Source organism: Hippichthys cyanospilos, chromosome 3 (assembly GCF_059441005.1).
Source record: "Hippichthys cyanospilos isolate Australia breed blue-spotted pipefish chromosome 3, RoL_Hcya_1.0, whole genome shotgun sequence".
NCBI lineage: Eukaryota > Metazoa > Chordata > Actinopteri > Syngnathiformes > Syngnathidae > Hippichthys > Hippichthys cyanospilos.
In genome coordinates, this window is record NC_142371.1 from 29,318,640 (window position 1) to 29,341,614 (window position 22,975).

Sequence of the window (22,975 nt, forward strand, 5' to 3'; positions counted from 1 at the left end):
AAATTACCATTCATTATGGAAAATGCAAGCCTGGGAAACATCTAATTATTTAAATCGTAGCCACTTCTGTAAGAATATTTCCCCTCATTTATTATTAAATAGCTCATGGAACTGGTCCTAAAAGAAAAAAACCAAAAACAAAAAAAAAACCTGGGTGTCCAAAATGTGGTGAAGCAAATTGTAATGTGAAAAAAATGGTGGCATGCTGATATAGGTTAAATACTAGCAAGAAAACTGGTCACTCTTGGTTGCTTTCCATGGTGCCAACTCGGCTACACCTGCTCGCTAAACATGGAGGATTAAATGGAGCTGTTGGCAGAGTCATGCTAACACTACAGAGGTAAAAGACGAGCTCCCGTTGTTACTTGCCAGAATGTGGCAGGTAAGGTGACACTTTTTTATTTTTAATTTAACTAGGATTTTAGGACTTTAGGGTTTTTTTGATGCCTAAGTGGATTTTTGGCACAAAAAATACCAGACCAATTAGTGACTGACATCAAATAAAATAAGACTTGTCTCCTCGCAATGCATTTCAGTGGTTGCCAATTAAACCTGGTAACTATTCCCAAAGAATGACAGGGGTCTCAACTATTTAAAAAAAAAAAGAAAAAAAATCCTTTTTTACCAGAATGAGTTGTATTGTTATATAAGGACATGAATCCTGTCATGTTTGCTACCAGTAGTTAAATGTTGATCAATATTTAACACATGTGTTTGATGTATGTTGTACTGATTGTGTTAATCATTTTCTATTTTATAAATAAAATTAAGTTGTGTGTAAAGTGGTAACATTCAGGTCCCTTATATCATGGGTATATCTTTAAATAATGACACCAATGCTACTTGTATAATTGCAGTAGGCTACAATAAATGATTAGAGTACATAAAGGTAAAAAGTTACATGATCAACAAATATCTGCCTAGTTATTTTTGATTGACGTTTGAAGGGCCATAATCTGCCAGCTGCGAGCAATACAGTGTTAATCCAGAAAAGGCATTTAGAACAAATTCTCATTTCAAATGTTGACTTGGCAGTAAACACTAAATAACACAAAAATAAATGTAAATGCAAATTTTACAGAATACGTAACATCTACATAATCTGTCACTAACTTTTAAAACAATTGTATTGGGGTGAATGATTGACGATGACGATGAATCATTTGAGGCAGAAAATTGAAGAGAAAAATCAACAGTAGCGCAGTCTTTGGAAACCAAGGTTAATAAACATACTGGAACCGGAGCATTTTTCAAGTCAGGCGCATAAACCTGACCCCGTTCACGTCACTATTTGAGAAATTTACTAATTTCTGTAACAAAGAAAAGAATACTCTAATTGTACATACAGTATTCATTGTAATAAAAAAAATAATGCACTGTGGGTAAATTGAACTATCTACTGGAACTTCTTGTAACATAACTTAATTTAACATGGATGATAGCAAATAGCCCTAGATCCACCACTCCCCCCAAAGATCTACGGTTTAACTGACAGCATCAATAAATTCCTAGAAGAATTAATAAGAAGAGCATGTGAATGCTGAGGCTGTGCAGGGCATCGTCCACTTCAGGCACTGATCTGGGGCCAAAAATGTAGGCCTCCATTTGGGTTAATCACGAGCAGTTCTAAAATACCTCACACAAAGTACAACAATAACACGGCTCTGCCCCCTTTTGCATGGATGTCACGTAATGAGATGCTGGCAGACGGTGAGCTGCCTTCAAAGCTCAATGATTGGAATTTAAATGTATCCAGGATGGGAAAGGCCAGCCTGGGAAGAAAACACATTGCTGTAAGGACAACAAGCAAAGACCTTCTGTCTGAGAGACCCGGAGCCAGCGTCTGAGCTCCAGCGGTGGTTCTGAAAGTGTTTCTTAAAGACCTCTCTCGTAAACCGCAGCAATTATGCTGCAAATCCACAGGAATGTTCAGGAAGGGCTGCTCCCTGACCGCTGCCAAGGTGAGAAAATCTCTGAGGTTTAGGTGGCAGCGCCAATATGAATCAGCTGGCTCCAACGAAGCGGTCTTATCTGGAAAGATGCGTGAAGTCAACACAAAAGACTCCTTTCCAGAACTCATTCATCACTTTGCTCCTTTGGTTTTTAATTTTGAAATGTATACAAAACTGGGTCAGTCGGACTGTCCGTCATCGAGGAGAATTTATTTTATCAGCACTTTTGGAGAGGAGCCAAATCTCCATCAGGTTCAGGCTGTTATCTTGCTATCCTGTACATTAGCAAGCAGCTGCACTCACAGGTCAGATGTGCGTGCACGTGAACTGGACATGCTTCACTCAAAGCTCTCTCTAGTATAGAAACCATTTCGTGTAGAATTTTTTTCTCCCTATAATTACTGCCAACATCAACATTTCAACATCCCATGCAATTACCTTAACATCCATTTTCAGACTAAAAAAAACCATTGGAAAAACAAATGAGAAACACAAAATAAAAACCATCAAAGCAAAGAAGCTCAAACACACTAAGTGCCTATTTAAGATGTTATTGGATGCATCAGAAATCACTAAAACCTATTTCTAAACAAATATATACAAAAGAACCACTAAATTTGTGAACATAAGTTTTGAGGAAAACAGAGAAAAGTCAGAGAAAACCAAGCCAAAAGTCATCAGTTCTTTGAGCATCTGAAGGATTAACTGCACGTTTTTACTTTTCTTTGGCTTTTTTTTGTTATACATAAATTGTAGCCATACTTCAATGAAGTAAAAAAACAAACAAAAAAAAACTGAAATAAGTATGCTTATGTTTCTTACACTTACAAGACTGAGCAAAAGGTGAACTGTTTCATTATTGTCTTATATATATATATATATGTATATATATATATATATATATATATATATATATATATATATATATATGTCAGCATGTGATTTAATCATTAGCATGGCTGTTGGAAATGCTAAAAAGAAAATACTAAAAAAGTGATTTGGATCATTGGAGTTTTTCTGTATCAATGGATTTTTATATTCTAAGACATACAATGTTAACATGTTATTGCTTAACAATGTAGTAAAGTTGATTTTGCATTGCACTAAAAGCAATTTATTACTCTAGGTCCAAGGGAACAAAAATAATCCATTAGTATGGGTAATTACTCAAGTAATCAATAACTTTAGGTACTCAAAAACTAAACTCATCAATTACAATAGTACCTAATTACCTAATTGATTATTTAATGTATAAATTGAATGATTACTTAATTTATTTAGTACCAGACAATTAAGACACTCCATTAGCCAAACAAACAAAAAAAAAGATACTATATGTTTGTGAATAGCATACTCTGGACTCTAGACATTAGAGCAAGACAACCTGCCCTCTCTAAAACATCCCTAGTCAACAAGTCGACTGCCATGCGAACACAGAGGCCACAAAAGTGTCAGTACTATAAAAGGAGAATGCGTCCAATTTGAAGTAAAGCATACGCCTGCAGGCATTTGAAAACTCACTGTGGGCCGAAGCCCAAATAAATTCCCTAATGACATGCAAACAAATCTAGTAGCATGAAGAAGGTCAGCTCTGGTGGCCTTGGCCACAACTCCTGAGTTGTACATAGGCAAACAATATTTTGTACTCCCAATGTATCCAAATTGGTATTTCAGACCTTAAAAATGAAAACCTGTTGAAAGCTCAACTGAGGAGTTTGCCTACACCATATTTTAAAAAGAAAGGCTTATTAAAGCACAATGTAAAGGGCATGATTCTCATTGGTTTTTGGTAAGCCATGTGCTTTTAACATGTGTAGTCTATATAACATGCCCAAACTGTAGGGCTACATTTGATTTAAAATCTAAAAAAATAAAGTAATTTTTTAAAGATGGGCCAAGACAAATCGTGGCACAGGAATGACAACAAATCATTTTATTAGCACAATAGTTGAAACAATACTGGCAAGACATAAGTTACAAAGCTGCATTTGTTTCAAGGAGGAATATCAGAGAAGAGTCTAAAAATCTATCTGGAAAATAAAAAAAAGAAACAATACTGGCAGGACATAAGTAACAACGCTGTGCCTTGTTTTTAGAATGAACAGAGAAGGGTCTAAAATCTATCAAGTTAAGAAAACGTGCTTGAGGAAGCCCAATGACTGACCTTGCAGTGACCACTACATGAAAAAATGAGAATGAAACCAACGCAGACCTTATTCATTTTTTTGAAGGGCTGAAAGGGTGTGTGCAAAGAAAAACCAAGAAGACTGAGGACATAAATCAGATTATTTACAGATACAAAGGGGTGAACAGCCGGAACCCGAGTGCACCGAAGTAACAACGTGCCATCTAAAGTCTAGGCAACTGCATATTGAGCCATTTGTAAAAAAAAAAAAAAAAATGAAGATGCCTGAGAAAGGAGTGGAAGAAAGCCATGAATGTTGAAGCAAGCAACGCTTTGCAATGAAGAGGAATAATCACAGCATACCTACTAATCCAGTTGAGATTCCACCAATCTAACCACATGAACACAAGCTTGACACAAGAACCTCTCCATGGAGAAAAAAAATGCAAAAACTGTATAATTGAAAAAAACAGCAACAGATCCTGCATCTAACAATGTTCCAAATAGACTTTATGAGAACACACAAGGGGGGTCTAATGTTTTTAAAGTTCAATAAAAAGAATTACCGGTATATCAAAGAAATGATGAAGGGCATTACAAATCCTAATCTCCCCCAAAGACGATACCTCCTTGGATATCAGGATCAGTTTTCTGAATGGTCTTCTTGATTGTCTTCAATGTTGTTGCCCTGAGTATCTGAGTTTTTCTGAAGAAAGACATCTTTTTTGACATAATAATGCAGAAAGCAGGGATACGTGTATCCTCACACAAATGTGTGGAGTAAACAAGTGCCATTTGGCACCAGTACAAACTGACAAGAAATTAAACAAAGATCTAAGTGTGGTTTTCTTAGCTCTTGTCTTTGCCTTTGGGTCAGTGGCTTACGAGAGTCTTTGGAATGCTTTCAGTTTTTTCCAAGTCTCTGATGACATCGCAAGGCTGGTCAAAGCTTACTTCCAGGACCAGTGGTTCTGCATAACTCCACAGGCCAGTACATCAGCAGCTTGAGCTCGGTAGAATGGCGTCACCATTTCCCCACTGGATTTCACCGTCACAAAGGAGTTGACCTCATTCAATCCCAAGGACGTAATTTTATTCTATTTATTTTTTTTACAATGGTCCAGACGTTAAGTCCCAGGTACTGTTTGTTCAAATGTTTGGCCAAAGGAAGGCGTAAAATAGCTGGTGAGGCCAATCAAAATTGATGTTTTGGTGCTTGCAGCCTGGACTGCCCAGATTGAGAATGTCGTCAGTGGAGAAAAGCAGTATCAAGGTCTTGCAGGTGGGCTTAAACTGCCTACCCATGTGAGGAGGATATGAAGGGTCTCTGTTAGGTTTCACCTGAGGCCGAGTGGGGGTAACGGCATTCAACCAAAAACAAGGTCACCAGGTCAGGGATTCCTTTCATGTAAAGGTTGCACAGTCAAAAAGCTTTTGAGACTTGAACATGTTAATTGAGTTACCAGAGCATGGCGCATGGAGTCGTTTGGAAAGAAACCATACTAGAGGCTAAATGTCAGGTGACGAATTGCAGGAGAAAAACATGTGCTGCACTCATTTGCTCAGCAATGGTTTCTGAAGTAGCCAGTCAATCAGAATAAGCAAAAATGGAATAGAAATGCAAATTGACCAACCCACAAGAAACACATCCAGTCCCTATCTGTAAAATTATGTGTCTCATGCTCAAGAAAAGTAGGGGAGCATTTGTGTAACCATACAAAACTTGTTCACTGTACCTATCAGCCATACCTGTTTTTACTTGCACACATTCACTTGTTTTATTTATTTTTAGTGTGTTCTTATTTTGTTCATATAAAATTAATAGCTTTAAAACACATGTTTTACTTGCTTTCAACAGAAAACAATGATTCATGGTTCACCTGTTGGCCATGTGATGTTTCCAAGCTGAGCTAAGATTGTTTGTTAACTGAGCCTTTAGCATGATGTCATTTTAAGTGCGAATGAGAGGTAAAATGTGCTTTTAAAAGTATTAAATGTACACAAAATAAATACCGGTAAGTTAACAAATTATAGACAAAATATTCACTTTTTACTGAAAATGGTGAAATAAGTCCACTATCCTTTCAAATGCCACAACTTAAGTAGTTAGTATGGTATCTATTGTGAACATGTCTTATAAATCACCCATCCAGTCACCTCACACTTTTTTTGATAATAAGGATTCTGTATCTTTTGCAAAGTTGCGGTGACTACAAATAAGATAATTATGTTAAATGCCATGTGTTTTTTAAAAGGATGACAAAGGTTTAATTTTTGGGGAAGTGGGGCGTACAGGAGTGAGCGACAGACCAACAAACGGCTGACAGAGCGACAGGCCGATTTTTACAATTTTCGGCTTGAAAAAATGATTACGGGATGCGGCGCAGGAAACTGACAACTAACGGACCAGCAAAGAATATAAAATGCCCACCTTTGGTAACCGTGTCATTTAAAACAGCAGATTTTGCTAGTTCCAAAGAGACATAAGCAAGTGTAAAACTAGATAAGATAAAAGGTCAAAACAAAACATGAGCATGACTTATCTATTACAATTTGACTGCCAACGCTTGAATCTATAGCATGTTATCCACTGTACAACATAATCCAGCATGTAATGATTCATGTTCCTCTCAGTAGGTTATGCAAACGTTATATGCAGCCTCATCCCTTCTGCTCACTGACTTTTAAAGGTAAAAAGGAAAGTTTCCCCACATTCCTGTAGATTCAAAATGCCAAGTTTAGTTCCTAAGTGTGTTTCATTATAAAAACAGTGCAGGGGCAGAAATAGCAGAGTTGGTGTCAGTAAAAACATAGATCATGCTGAAGACTGTCTACTGAGACTGTTTCAGAGAAAAAGAGATAATTGCTTCAAGTTGGCTGTAATTGGTTTGTCTGTCTGTTGCTGCTCCCATGTTTTTTTCTTAGTTTGACCAAACTCAAAGGAGCTTCGCTCTTACAGCAAATGCGAACAGCAACATTAGTATCATCATTTATGATTGCTCAAATATTATATTTTCGATGGAACCTGTTAAAAATTACATCCGTAGGACGATCAACTCCAATGAACAGATTATGTTTCCCTTTAAATAAGTAGTTTATTGATATTTTAAATAATTTATTCATTCATTCATTGATGGAGGAACTACGCTAACTCTAATGAGGCTTTAATTACACCGGCGCATTTGTGACCTTGCAGGCATGGCTCGGCATAAAGTAGCCGAGCCAGATGCCAAAAAAGCACGGCAGAAAGAGTGACCTCATTCCCATTTGCACTGATGGGGTGATGAAGGCATACAAGGTTCCTTCTGGGCAAGAACTACGGGCCTCAAGCAAGTTAAATCCCAGTCTGGAAGGCCTTCTGGGCCAGGTGCGAGGGGGCCCCAAAAAGGGACCGGACCCTGGAATAACCCACATCACTAACTGGTCACAGACACCTTCAGGGCAACAAGAACTGAGAAGGGGGGAAAAAGCAAGATGTGGATGGAGATGGCATTATTCCAAAGAGAGTCAAGTCTGGTAACCTGCTCTTGTAGAATATATGCACACTAAGTGCAAGTGTGAATACTTTTTCCAACTTCCAAGATAGTTTTATTGATTCATGAGGGAGCTTTCAAAGGCACTCCAGACGGAAAAGTTCAAGGCTGTCTTGCTTACCTTTTGAAACTTCTTCCACTTGAAAGACATCACATTAAAAAAAAAAAAAAAAGTTTTGCCTCTAGGAGGCATTTAAAGTACACACAGAGACTAATCTAAAAAGCAGAGAAAAATTGTGTTGTTTTGGTTGTTCACACAAAAAAAAATTTGGACAAAATTTGAAAGCAGTGTGATAATCACCAATGACACTGCTTCCAAACAACTCACAACCTCATTTAGTGCAATTGACGGCTGTAGACATCAAAGATCAATTTTTTTCCTAGGCGCACAGGGAAAGAGTTGTCCTACGTGTCCCTGGCAAAAATCGAAGAGTAAAACTGCATTACTTGCAGTATAAAATGGAATTAATCTGCCATTTCAAAGAACATTTAACTCCATTTCACAGAAGAACATTTAAATCATCCACTGCCAATGACGGCTACATATGGTCTATTTTTATTGGGCTGGCAGTGAACGAGTTACTGAATGATCATTGGTCAACAGGGATTTGGCAACATGTCATTTGTATGCAAAATCACAAATAAGAAAAGGTTATCCTCTCTGCATCACTTTTGTATCTCTGTGCGTGTTATGAAAATTCCAGGCCTCTGATTCAAAATTTCATAGTCATCAAATGCAAAGCAGCCAGATTCTGCACACATCTACAACCAAGGCATATGCACCCCAGCTCGGGTTCTACTTGTCACAAGATAGAGAGATGGACCTTCTACGGTCTTAATATTCTGTGTTTAGTCATGACAAATAAGATGAGAAATTAAAATAGGTTAAAGGCTGTCGTGGGAGGGTAGAAGTGTGGTTACATTTCTCACAGTGATTTTATAACCCTTGGAGAAGCAGATAAGCGATAAGGATGTTTTGATCAGACAGGGGAGTGAAATGATATGAGAAGCGGTCTCATGATTCATCACACAGTGACACCAACATCTCCCCTAATGCTGGAGGGTCCAAGTAAAACCACCTCCTACTCCTATGCAATTCAATGAGAAAGACATTGAAGATTGAAGCCAACAGAATGCAAGCAGGGGTCATGTTCATGTTTATAACCCTCACAAGGGGGGTAACAGCAGTAACTTGTCAAAGACATCTAGACAAGGTCAGCTCTTAGGAGGGTTGCACATGGGGTCCATGACACAATTAAGGGAATAAACACAAAGGGGCCCAAGAATTAATGTCGCTCAGGTAAAGCATAAGGCTCTTTAAAGCATCTTGATCAAATGTCACAGCTTGATTCACAAAGTCACGTTTTATTTCCCTTAGTAATAGCCGTTTTCCAAACTATTCATAGGAGTTTTCAATAATGAAAATTAATAGAGCAAGTTTTTTTTTTTTTGTGATTCTTTGTTCTAAATTGTCATCACTTTGCCATTCTTTAGAATCCAATTCTAAAGAAAATGACAGAGTTCCAGTTTAAATCATACTTTCCAAGTTTGTATAAATTCTCGGAATTTTGTAAGCCTTAGTTGCATCATTAAAAACATACAATGCCAGTCTATTACAATGGCGGTCTATTGGCTGAGGCTTATCAAACAAATACATGATTAAAAAAGAGCCAATGAAAAGATAAGACATAATATAAAGAGGGCTAAACTTTATGAGCTACTTAAGCATGTGTGACCCTGATAGCAGGCAGTTAAACGTCAATGACCTTGCAGCGGGTGAGTGAGTCCTCCACTATCGGGCCTGAAAGCATGTGCTCTCTCACCTTCATTACCAGGGGACTGATAAATTAACCAGCCACTGAGCTAGGCCTCAACCTTCTTTCATATGCTTTTTTTCATGTGAGAAGGTCATATAGCCCAGGTATCAATTTACATAGTAAACACATGGTTCTGGATAGGTTTATGGAGAGACAAGTGTTTGAGGATTGATTGGTAAAGTCCTTCATCGAACCCAAAACCAAAGTGTGACAATGTAATGGAACACCAGGCGGTACCTCTGAGGATGTAATTCTGGTAGTTCTGGTCTGCTTCAGCACCCACTTTGATCAGACAGGTCAGTCCTTCGGCCACCACAAACTCATGAACCAGGTCTTTGTCATCCTGAAGAGGAGCGAAGAAGACAATGTGAAAGACTGCTGTTAGCAAACTTTATAGGAATCCTAACTATACTTAGTGAGTACTGTACATGCTCATTTAAATAGCCTTGAGTGAAAAATACGCATTTAGCTGCTTTCATATCACGTAAGACTCGTGTACTGGGGTCAAGAGATCAATTTTTTAACTAATTCATCGCAAAACTTTCCATAATTAATCAAACTCACATTTTCCAACTACTCTTGAATAGTCTTGGAATTAATGTAACATCATTAACTTGAAAATATTTCGTTTGAATGCTTGTGATAGCCTTTTGATATTTTAATGCTTCTTTTCCTGTTAAATACAACTTTTGAGCAAAACTACAAAAACATTTTCTGATACCTTTCTCAGAAACAATACTCAAAACTTGACTTGATTTAGTTCGGCCCATCGGTACCAGGCCAGCCCACAGCAACATTTGGAAGGCCCCGTGGAGGTATCTTGTTTTGAGATATGCCAAAGATGCACAGCCGGTATGGAATTTGAACTTGGCTTTGCAAAGTGTGCGTGTGTGTGTGTTTTGAAACGATTAACCGTTGAGCAACTTTTGAAATTCAAACCTATGTAAATGTCCAATTTTGTTATTGTGCCAGAACAACAGTGCTCAATTGGCTTATATTAGGTACGGATTAGTCAAGGGTCTCAGCTCCGCTCCATTAAAAAAGAAATTACTATTACTATTACTACTATATAAAATTACTTTTTTAAAAGATGAGAAATCTCATCCATGGCACTTGAATGAGGAGCTTTTCGATGGAGCCCATCTTGAATTTTTCTCTTGCAGGTTTGACGATCCATTTGATCCAAATCAAAACTGTTTGCTGTTTCCATATCTGTGCAAAATAACTGCAAAGAATTCCAGTTCACATTGTGAGTGTTCACCCTGATTATATAAGTAGAGGTTCCACTGTTATGATCACACATCTTCGATTAGATGTTCAGGCAACAGGATTCTAGCTTCAGAATAGAGATCATTTAGTGTAGTTTTGCCTAAAAATCTCAACGGAACCGATCTAGTCCGAACTTTACTGCATTTTTAATTTTTTTTTTGTTCATAATGAGGCAACACTGAGTCACCAAGGAGCAAATACCATTTTATACCTGAGCAAATGCATTTCTCAGCTGCGGCAGAAATGGTGAGTCACTTCATCAGAGGGAGTGAGCTTAAGGAGGAAACTCATTTCAACAGCTTGTAAGAGCCATCTCGTCTTTCAGGCGCTAAACACGCATCATGTGGCTATAGGTGAGTGCTGCTATGGACGTGTCTAGCCTTTTCACCTCCAAATCATGCTATTCAAGATGCCTTTGGGGTTTCAAGTGATGCTCCGTCTGATTCTAGGTGCATTAAAGAGGGACAAAAATAGTGCAACGTCTCAGTGAATTGTACTTTGTATTTTTTGGAGTTTTCGATGCCCTTTGGCATCATACTGTCATCTCTTACAGGTCAAACTCTGGTTTGACTCACAAGTGTTGAGCAAAAATGTCATTATGCGTGTAGCGTGCTTTGTTGGTCACCTCAAGTGCATACATGAATGGAATTGCTTAAAATGTTTAAAATCTTTTTGGGTGCATCCTGCTTCACCCCTTGAGTCATAAAAAAATAAACAACAAAAAACCCCATACAATTATACCTACAACGCACAGTGAAGTGTCAATCTGAGCAGATGAAACAAACATATGCCATTAAACATATAAAGCATACCGTCACTGTCGGATGAAATCCTAATACCAAACTGTGTATCCTTGCTACCTTCTTGGTATTACACGATATTACTATCATATACCTTTGCAAAGTAACATCAACAAAGAATCACCATAAAGTCTCATGTGCAAACACTGATTTGATATGCTACAAGTTATTACAATGTACTTAACTAATTAAAATTAGAAATACTCCACGCACACCAACCCCCGAGTCCAAAAAAGCTTTATTACTTCACAAAGTAAATGACTTTGATTACATCATTTTGTCACTCCTTATTAAGGGTTTTAAAGGCCATGAATAATGCTATAAATAAAACAATGAGATGGCCTTAGCAATGGGTAGAGAAGCTTCTACGCAATTCTACATTAAGTCATTGTATTTTTCCATTTTTAACAAAACTAGCATAGTTATTTTCTTTCATTACTTTCTACGCAAAATTGTAATCTTCTGTTGACATGGTATGGGACCAGACACAAATCCCATGCGACAAGATGTCTCAAGGATGAGCTCATGAGAACGAGATGAGATGTTTGAACAATTTGCAAAATAAAACCTAATATAAATGTTCAAGTTTTCCAACATGTCTTCTTTTTATTGAGCAAACCGCATCATAACCTAAACAAATCTAGTTTGCAAATCTAAACACAATCTAGCATTCAAATGTAAACAAACACACGTTTAAGACTGCCTGATTTGTTAAAAAGTGGTCAGTAGGACTGTGTTAGACTGCCAGATTCAAAGTCTGCTGGAATAATTGACAATGATTAAACTGCTTTTGAAAAGTAATCCGACACACAATTTCTTAGACATTTTGAGAGTAGGCTTTTGAAGCATGTATTGTAGCACAAGCAAAGTTAGCCCTTGAACTATGGCTTATTTACAGGACACTTGCACTGGCAATTTTACCCCCAATGGAAAAACCACCTGCAACTCTCACCTGTCAGTAACATTGTTATTTAAAGCTTAGCTGGAGCATGTTCTGATAAAGGCCGGCATTCATACGGGAGCATGGAAGAGAGAAGCCGAACGCTGTGGGGTCATCAAGGCTCCTTCTCCCCCCTGGAGGGGGCTAAACTGCTTCCATAACAACTTTTCCATAGACATGTGATTCTTACTAGCAGTTTGGAAGTGGAAGAAACCAGCTGCTGAAAAGTGGTGAGTTACCTGAAAGATTTGCTTGAGGGAAAAGAGGGCTCTTCTCAGCTCCCTTCCAGTGGAGTTGTACAGTTTTTCTGTATGTGGAGCAAAGAAGATAAATCAGTCACACATGTGGAACCCTCCTATAATGTTGTCACAAAGCAAGCGGTGAATAAACAGGACAAATTTGCTTTATCCTACCCTAAATGAACCGCCTATGAACTGGGGTTTAAGCGTACTCGGTGTGCCGCGAATGACAAATAACCTCATTGTGTCCGAAGATTTTCAATCGCAGCAATTATTCCTGAGTAACTAAATATGAAAAAGATGCTGCGAGACAAAAAGTCGGCGCTAAAGAAGAGCAGACGCCACATCTGTGGGGAATTAGCCAACAGTTTCCTGCTGACAGTGCTGAATCTGCAGCTTGTGATTATGCAAATTCACGGCAGGAACACCACAATGGAGAAGAAACAATCTTCTCGTTAATCAGTTATGGAAACATGCTGAAAACTGTGTTGGTCCTTCTAATGGACGAGAACATTTCCTGCAACAACTTCTGGTCATCTGTCAGCCTGTTAGCAGTCTGCGGCCGCCAGGGAGTGGCAGTGTTGAGCACGTTGAGCTTTGTCCCGTCAATGCTCTTGAACGCTCTCTGAGTCAGCAGAAGTAGTGAAGTGAGGCTGCAGATACTGCAACTGTTTAATGCAGAGTCCATTCTCCCTCTTCTTGTTCATCGAGCGCATTTCCGTACATAATAGATGCAGATTTTCGGTATGTGTATCTGACGGGTGCACTTTAAAACCGTAATTACTTTGTCAGCAACGACTGGGCAGGCTCTTTCACTGAGACACGCGTCTTTGCTGCATTGCAGAACACACACAGACACACACACACACACACACACACACACACACTCAACACACATGCACGCGACTGCATATGAGCGACTCTTCTTGACAAACAGCTGCTGCTAATCCCATAGCAAAGTGTGAGAAACACACACCGATTGGTGCATACGCTCGGGATTTGTAGCAAAAGGTTCCTTTTCATTATTGTTGCTGGCCATGGCAGCAAGCGAATAAATCCCTTTAGCGGATGAAGAGAGGGAGAAAGAGAGAGGATGTATGTTGGCTGCCAGTTCTGTGGGCACACACAACCTTCTTCCAGACACTGGACCAGACAGAATAAGCAGGCTGAGCCTGGTGTCTTTAGGGTGCCTTTCCAGTGACAACATTTTCCCACAACATGCAAAGGCTCACTGATGCAACAGTCATGCAAGATCATTCCACTGTATATTTGCCAAAACATGACATGTAAACAGAAGAGGCTTTGATATGTACATCCTCATCCCCCTACAGGGCAAAAGTTTTATCTTGGTTTATTAGCTGCATTACAGAGTAACAACTGGTCTGATTTAACTTGTACAAGACCACAATTGTGATAAGGCTGTGTGATAAATGCAGGAACTCCCAGATTAAAACCTGACAATTTCAGAATTAGCTAAATTGTATAATTGAGGTTTTGCACACCTGGCAGAATGCTAGATGGGTGGTTTACAAGACATGTTTATGATAGTTACTAATTGTGGCATTTGAGCATATTATACAAAAGCAAGGTTGAGCCATTTTGCACACGCTAACAATGTTCATAATACAACATTTAAGACCATACACTGTTCGTGTCTGAATAATTCATACCTTTAAAAAAATGCTTGCTTTATTACTTGGATAACATTGATTAAAAAAAAAAACAAATAAAAATCAAAAAGTTGTTTCAAGTAAATAACCTCATTTTTATCAATGAACAGTGCAGTTAATTAAATGTTTTATGATGGCAATTTGACCGAGAGCAAATTAATTCACGTACTTCCAATGGGCAAAATATTTTTTTTTAAATGAAATCATTTAAGATCAACCTGTGTCACACAACATATTGAGTTTGACTTTTCAGGATCCATTATGCAATTCAAAGTACTGCAACCTTATTCCTACATGTTATTGTACCAAAGGATGCAATACATTATAACTGAAATCAAACCATATGTGGTTGAGAGTCTTCAAATGAATGAACTTGCTAGCTCAGATGCAAAGTGTTGAAGTCTACTTCACAATCTTTCCCTGATTTTGATTTATGATAGGATGGTATTATGTGTAAGTGGATCAGAGCTTAAAATGTTTTGCACATTCAGTGCCATACATGGTTGAAATAGCCAATGAGCAGTGCTGGTCTTTTATGGAAAATGTCACCAGGGACAAGCAACGGTATCCACAAATAATAAATCTGGAAGCTGTGGGGAAGCTTTTAAATAACAACGTGCCCCAGCCTATTTTTGGTTTTCCATGCTACATTGTGTTTGTTGCATGAGTAATTAATCCCAAATACAATGCAGTGATTCCTCGCTATAAGGCGATTCACATTTTGAGGCACCGTTGTTTCATGGAATTTTTTTGTTCAGTTTTTTTCCCACAGTTCAGTCAGTGTTTTCCTTTTTTAATGGACAAAGGTGTTAAATAAATGAAGACAAAGTTCTATTTATTTATTTATTTTATTTTTTTGTGGAGTGCGATTCAAATAAATGATCCAATTTGTGACTCAAATCTGTGGTACGATTAGAACCATGGGGTTTGCGATTTGTTAACCCACTAATAGAAATAGAAAGAGACAGAAAATTGCCATTAATTTTGTGTATCTTATAAGGAAATGCCACATTTGGAAATAATTCTTTGAAATGATCTATCATTGGTTTTTTTTTTTTTCCCTTGATTTTATTTTATATATCAAAACTACCGGTTTTGTCGATGTTTGGAATCAGTTTCTGTGACAACTTCAGAGTTGAGTACTCATATTTATGGTATTTGTCAAGGGAAAAAAAAAGGGTTGCTGATCACTCTCAAGTAAAAGTATGGTTGTTAAACGTCTCGTAAATTAATTGCTCCTCAGGGATCAATCCTGCCATCGGGTTTCAAAGAAGGATAAAGTTCTTAAAATTTTATTTACGAACCTCTGTTGCAGGGCAATTTAGGCCCAATGTCCTTGTGGCAAATGCCAATGTCAAAGTGAATGAATAAGTGAAGTGAAGACAAAGGACAATAGCTTACAATAACACTTCCCCAAATGACAGCAATGTGATTTTTTTCCCCTTCACTCCAGTGTTTGGACGCTTTGACTGCTATTCCTCATGAACATTGCAGGTAAATCAGCAAGCAAATAACTGACACCCAGCACTGCTTAACAAGTGAGCAAGACCCAATGAGAGTGATGCATCAGCACCTGGCTTGACATGGACTGGGCTTCAGTAACTCCAGAAGCACGTGTGTGCATGGTGCAATGATGTTCCATTTTCCTGTGGTCATACGCTCAAGACTTATTCTCTCCTTCTTAGCCTTTTGTTCCTGATTGCAATAAAACTGTCAGAAAGTTATTCCTTCCCGAAACTAAATAAGGCACATCTGCAGGAACAGACATGGTTTCCCTGTCCCTGTCCACGGTCCACCAACTGATGAAGCGCTCAGAGGCCCATTTCTAATGAGAAATAGCTCAGTGGAGATTAGTTCCATACCGTTTGGCAAGGATATATAGCGAAGAGCAGGCGTTTTCCTAGCCAGGGACGAAACCACGGAGCTTAATCTTTCAGATGAAAAAAAAATCAAGACCCCAACTCTAACCATCATGTTTACCTGAAAACAGACTTCCAACAATAGATGACTGTTTTTTTTTTTTAAACGTACCAATGCATATCTCGAAATAAGAGCCCATTAAATCTAAAGTGATAACATATGTGTGGGGAAGTCAATATCATTTTGACTTCTTGTTTTGAAGGACTTTTTTTAAACCATAATTGAGGTGCATGATGAGCCTCAATCATTCACAGCTTGATTTATTATTTTGATAGTAGATTGACTCTTATTATGGTGAAGAAATTGTCATACCGCAAAGTAAGATTCGCTAGAAAGGGAAAAAGCTGTTCTTATATGCATTTATTATTGAAATGGAATTTTTTAACCCAATGCTGGTGCACAGCCTGTCACATTTCCTGATACAACATGCAGAAAATGTAACAATATTATAACCTGCTGTAAACAATATCTATATATAGTATGCACTTTATACAATAAGCGCAGTGCAATAGAATAGAATAATTGTGCTTTGGTGGTTCCAGTTCCAGTTCAATTTAATTCTCACGTGGGTGCGACCATATAGGTCACATTTTAAAACCTCATTTGAAGACACCCCCCAGTATCCCCCTGTATGTATGTAGGTAGGTAGGTACAGACGTACGTACAGTGTTCCCTCGTTCTCCGTGGTTAATAGGGACCTACGATGGACATGGACATTCAGCTTCCATAAATAAAGTGTATTCAATGTGTTTAATAAAACCGTCCTTACCTTTCTTTCCCATGCTCTCCTAACACTAGTACAGAGACATTTGTTTCTTTTTGGGCACAAACTTTATTTTTTTTACAACACACAGTTCATCAGAGCATGATGAGCTGCTGCTACCTCTCCCTACATCCCTGAGCACTATCCTCCAGTCTCCCCCGCCCATTTGCCACAAGTTTTTCCAAAGGGCCAGGCTAAGCCTTGCCTACCCTCACATTGGGTAGGCACTGCCGTAAATTTACGGTTTTGGGGGAAAAAACATATACCTAAACATGAAAAAATTGAAGTGCAAAGTGCTGACGGAACATATAAGTTTATCTCTCTCTACATATTTACATCAACTTTCATGAGAGCTGAAAACACAAATGTATAATGAATCCAGTAACATTACAGTTGGTGTTCATTATGCCAGCTTTTTCTTTCCCATTTAGCCGTTTTGTCCTTGAGGGCTGTGTTGCTTTTACTACTAACTGACTAACATAATATGCAAGCACTGAGAGTTTGGTTATTTTTGGAACAGTCAGGGGAAATAAAATCCTCCATCTGTGTGATTATTTCTAAGAAGTTTTATTACAGCCACGGCAACATCAATAAACTTTTGTCTGGCCTCGTTGTTAATCTAAAGCAAAGATGAATCAGAACAAACGACAATGAATGACATATTTTCAAGGATGGATTTTTTTATTGGAGGGGGAGCTTGACAATTGACTAAAAGTGAGAAAAACAAATTGAAATGAATAATGTAAAGGGGAAAAAAACTTGGACCCCAGTTTAAAAAAAAGAAAAAAAAATCTCAGGTGGAAAACTATTCAAAATCCATTGGGTTCTGACCGTGAACTGATGGTTGCATAAGTCCTGAGAAGAAATCGACGAAAACCTTTGGTGCAAAGCATAATTGGAGCCACTGCTACGATTGAGATTCCCCTTTTTTCCACAGGAGATTAAAAACTCTTTGGAGTAATGTCATTTTTGTACATTGCGTCTTTTGTGGAGATATACTTTGTGTAACGTAGGCAACAGCTGGCTACATATTGGGCATGATTTGCCAAGACATTACAACACTCAATACAAATGAGAACAAATCACAAAAACTGGCACATTCTGATGGAAGGTCATCACAATACCAACATTTTGACTTTGATACTACTGCCTGTAACATTTTACAATGTTAAAACAAAGACATATCAGCTAACAGTGAACTGACTTTGTATTCAGAACAATCCATCCATTCATCCGTACTTCCATGTTTTTGTAATGTGGGAGTATCCAGAGTGAGCCAAAGGTGGCACGGGGAGAACATGCAAACTCGGCACAGGAAGGCCAAAGCCACAAGCAAACCCATGGCCCCTGCACTGTGATGCGAAGGTCCTAACCAGTCTGCCACCGTGCCACCCCTCAGGAAAATGTCTTGGTACTAATTGCAATACTTTTGATAAATACATTTTGAAAGTTTGTAAAATTTTAGACTCATAGAATCCAAAAACTACAATCATTTTAGAAATTTACTATACTATTTATACTATATATGCAGTATACTGTCAATCCGGTACTGAATGTAAAATGTTATTTCAGTATTAGTACTGCATTTTCTGCTCCCCACTTTCTGCATCAGTCTGTTTTCTAACTTCAGTGTCTTTAATAATCTAATTGAATCAAAGAAAGATCAGTAGAGGTAACACCTATTTCTCGTGCATTGTTGCTATGGAGCATGTCTCATTGTCATGTTTTTATACGGCCTGAATTTCAGTTTATAGCAGCTACAGTAATGAAAAACAGTCAAAACGCTGGAAGGCAATAAAGGTTACGAGCTATCTTGTGGAGATATCTACGTCTCAAAAGAGAAAACGAGTGGCAGGCAATTGAAATGTGGTATTTGCCAGTGTAGATGAATACTTCAACACAGGATCAGCAAGTCAAATGCATTGCCACATTCCTGCCGGTTTGAAGCGCTGGTAGTCAGTTTTCCAGACTTTGAAGAAAAAAATAAATAAATAAAATCAGGTTTATGACTTTCCGACATTGACGTTCGGTATGCTACTAGCCAGGAATGACCCCCCCTCTGCCTAACTGAAGGTGAGGAAAGGGTCAATAAAATCATATTATAGCACTCAGTCTGATTTTTTTTTTTTTTTGGCAGCAAAGCAGGTAAGACTGAGCTCACGTTGAGCGTTTGGCTTTTGATGGCAAGTAATACTTGGATTAAGACAATGTCTGAACCAATATGCACTTTCACTCTCACACAAACCGACTGCTCAGCTCGAATGTGCACAGAGGAATAAAGACATTCATTAATTTGTTCCCTTTCCCGAGGAAATATTTTGGATGTTGTGATGAAAGCCATGTGGTGGTGATGGTTTAGATTAGAGGAAACTGAGGCAGACCACACAGACCGAAGAAGCCTCTGTCACTGGGAGCCATAGGAAGGCCTCACACCACACACAAGGCGTGAAAGTCCAAGCACACACAAAGCAGAGACATGGGGGAGAGACGAAAACCCCAAACAAGAAATAAACCGGCGCATAATCTGATCATAAGCACACCGCAAGCAGACGGTACAGGGATTGCTGTTCGGAATTCTTGCTAAAATACCAACGTGCAAATAAACCATCATAATTTCTATTTCCCTCACAGGTGTGCTATTGCTGGATTTCCTCAACACGTCATGCGGAGGGCATGGTGTTTGTAATCTCCTGGGAGCGGGGCACGCGGGAGGTTGTGTTACTGGGCTACGACACCCGATCCCGCCTGTTCCATTTGATGCAAAGACACAGCCAAGTTCATATAAACATAAAACCTGTCCCGCAGAACTCAACGGCACTCATTGTGCCCGAGTGGAAATTGGATTGTGGTGTTTATTGACGTGTTTACATACGACATGTGGTCAAAGTTTAGATTTTGTCAGTTACAATCATTCGACTTAAAGGCAGCAGGGACATTTATCTGTGAGTATCTTGGACTCCAGCTTTTTCTTTTTTCTTCAGAATCCTTTTTCGAAGGTTGGTGGCGCTTGACGGGGATGGCATGCCAATATGTCCGTTAACCACACACGAAGATGCTATCTGACACTCTCGGTAGGTTCTGCGCACAGATGCACGACAGGCAAAATTTTCATTAAGACCTGCCTGCCAAAAGAGTCATGCCTTACCAGGTGACCCACACTACGCCTCCCCCTTGAATACCTCCCTCTTTTCTTTCCTCTCTTTTTATTTTATGCAGCCCAGTGCCCTCTATTCACCTCCTCAGCAGGGTTTCCCCACGCTAAGCACCACTGACACAGATACTGACTGAAGGCATGCAACCATTCAGCACAGCAGACAAAAGCCTGACACACATACAAACTAGCGGATCAACGTTCGAGGTCGGTCCGATTGGGGGTAGTGGCCGTCTGTCAGGTCCAGCTGTACCGCAGCTAAATCAAATCATCTAATGCGTTAAAAAGTTGTGGTAACCTAATCACCTCCAGATGACAATCGTGAACTTCATTTCTGGAACCGTGTCAGTTAAACCAAAAGTTCACTGAAGCCAAATGGTTTTTCTCTTGAAATATCAGATATATTCAGTCTGTACTGCTCTGTTTTGCTTTTGAACCAATAAAAGAGGCTGAAAAATGTGATTTGCAGGAGTGTCATTTTAGCAAGATCATAGCAATTAAAATGTTTTGATTTCAGATGTTTTTATTCAATTTTGAGTCCTTTTCAGTCAGGGGAAAAATGATCGTAGCACATAGAACTGTAGGTGCAACATATCTTCCGATTCAAACGATTACATACTGACTGTGACCCCATGACAAATGGAACAGCAAGACATAGTTTTGCTGCGCCTTATTGTGGGATATCTGACTGGATTTTGGCGTGGATGGGGACTGAAGGTATATCACAACTGAAGATGGGTTAAACTCTTATATGGTGACAGTTGATCGAAGTCAGTTAGCCTGTTCAAACTTTGTCGCAAAATACATTTAATTGGAAACAAATTCAAGTCAAAATTTTAGTGCAAAATTCTAAGAAAAAAAAAGCTTTCATTTTGCAAAAAAATGCTACCTCTGATTGTATTTGACTTTTTGCTATAATGTCCTGCTCAGTTCTTACGAGAACACGTGCGAGTACATGCAAGGAAGGCATATAAAGCATGCATTGCCAACCGGAGTGAGGAAAAACAGCATGTAGACACCTGGAATCAAATGAACTGTGCTTTAGTCAGCATGAACGCTAAATTTTAACGATGACACGTGCAATAGCTTAAAGCTTACGGAAAATTAAATGGAGCCCGTGCCAAAATGAAGAAAACCTACGCCTTATATGTCGCAGGCCGGTGCACAATTAAACACAAGATATGTAGCTAATGTTGACAATACTATGTTCTCGGGTCCATTTTATAATTTTTTTCTTGGCTGTGTGTAGTTCAAGCCATTAACTTTGATCCAGCGGCCACTGACAACAGTCACGCAACAAGCCAGCTCTTGACTTTGTTTTCATAGAGTGTAAACCTCCAGCATTTGGATGTGGCCCTGCAAGTTTAATGGAGGTTTTGCAAACAATCCGCATTTCAGTGATAAATGAGCTTCATTAAAAATGATCTGATGGTTAACGGCAGACATAAATTGAGGCATTCATGTTATTTTGAATGCATAATATGCGGTCTTGAGCTATCGCTACAATCTTGGCCTTGCGCGGGTGCCCCGTCTTGTCGCATTCCTTCGCCTTGGCACCGGCTTCACTATGCTAAGCTGGTGTGAAGTGCTATGTGACTGCTGACAGGTGGCAGAGTCTGAGAAAGGGTCGGCTTAGGAGCTACTATAGACATCTTAAGGGGAATAAGCCATAGTAGGCTTGCAAGAATAGCTTACCGCAATTACAAAGCCAGCAAAGCTTTGCTTGGATTGACCTGCATTCAGAATATCGTAAAACAAAACGAATGGAGAATAAATAAAATTTAAGAAAATCTTATAACCAGCGACCGCATTTTGCCCGCTTTTTTCTTTTGTTCAGCATTCAATGAATGCAATAGAGGAATTTTATCGTTAATCTTTTCGTGGAATTGAAACAAACTTTCTATGACTGATGTGTTTTCTATTTTAGCCCATGTAGATCATAGTTGGCATTTCTCCACTCTAGCTGGTGCTGCTTGATAAGGATTAAATATTTGCTGGTCAAGCCAATGATAATACAGTATTCCCACCCACACTGCCTTGAGTATTTTGTTTTTGCCTGCTGTCTTCAAACTTAGCATGTTGATTAGAGGTGTCAAAATTCATTGACAACTAAATGATTATGAAATTAAATGACAACTATTTTGATAATCAAGCAATAACTAAGCGGTGCCCAACGTTTTTGCACTCAAGATTTACATTTCCAGCGGGCATCGCTGCCTGTTGATTATGTGATTCTGCAATTATTTAACCTGCAATGATTTTGTAATGCGGCTTAGTGCAAAATAACATTATATGTGATTACTCAATTATTTGGGATAATCAATAGAATAATATATGATAAAAATATTTGATGGTGACAACCCTTGTGTTGACGCATTTCAAAATAAAAACCTCTCATTCAAATAAAGCAGGCTGGTAGAGACAGAAACTTATGTACAGATTACAGCGCACTGAAAGATATTGTCACACAACCAAGAGCTGAAAATAGACATTTTGGGCCCAGTAAAGAAAACCTAAAATCCCTCAAATCACAGTCCTCATCACATTAGTCTAAAAATGAGGATTATTAAGTGAAAGAAGAGCCCGTGCACTTTTCTAGGTGTGGAGACATACCGGCATCCTACCAAACATGTCTAAGCATTAAAAAGTAAAATGGCAAGATTTTGGACAACCCCCATTAGAAGCCAGTCATGCATCCCGAGAGCGTGGCATTTTGTCATGGTAGGGAAAGAGTGATCATAACGCCTACAGCACCTGCAGTTTGTGATAAGGGAAAAAAAGATGTTCCGACTCACA

At 38.7% G+C, this 22,975-nt stretch overlaps 1 protein-coding gene and 1 long non-coding RNA gene across 4 annotated transcripts in view; one reads left to right on the top strand and one right to left on the bottom strand.

The window, feature by feature from the left end:
- LOC148426756 (FH1/FH2 domain-containing protein 3-like) overlaps positions 1–22,975 on the bottom strand; it is an 85,031-nt gene that overhangs the window by 24,971 nt on the left and 37,085 nt on the right. For all 3 annotated transcript variants that reach the window (XM_088409826.1, XM_088409825.1, XM_088409824.1), the window contains exons 4-5: positions 12,676–12,743; positions 9,665–9,770 (exon numbers count right to left, since the gene is read on the bottom strand). In XM_088409826.1, coding sequence (XP_088265952.1) covers positions 9,665–9,770; positions 12,676–12,743 — 174 coding nt within the window. The remainder of the gene's footprint in view (positions 1–9,664; positions 9,771–12,675; positions 12,744–22,975) is intronic.
- Positions 10,941–20,510, top strand: LOC148426757 (uncharacterized). The gene is made up of 3 exons (XR_015865017.1): positions 10,941–11,049; positions 20,010–20,099; positions 20,245–20,510. It is a non-coding gene; the product is annotated as an uncharacterized LOC148426757 (long non-coding RNA).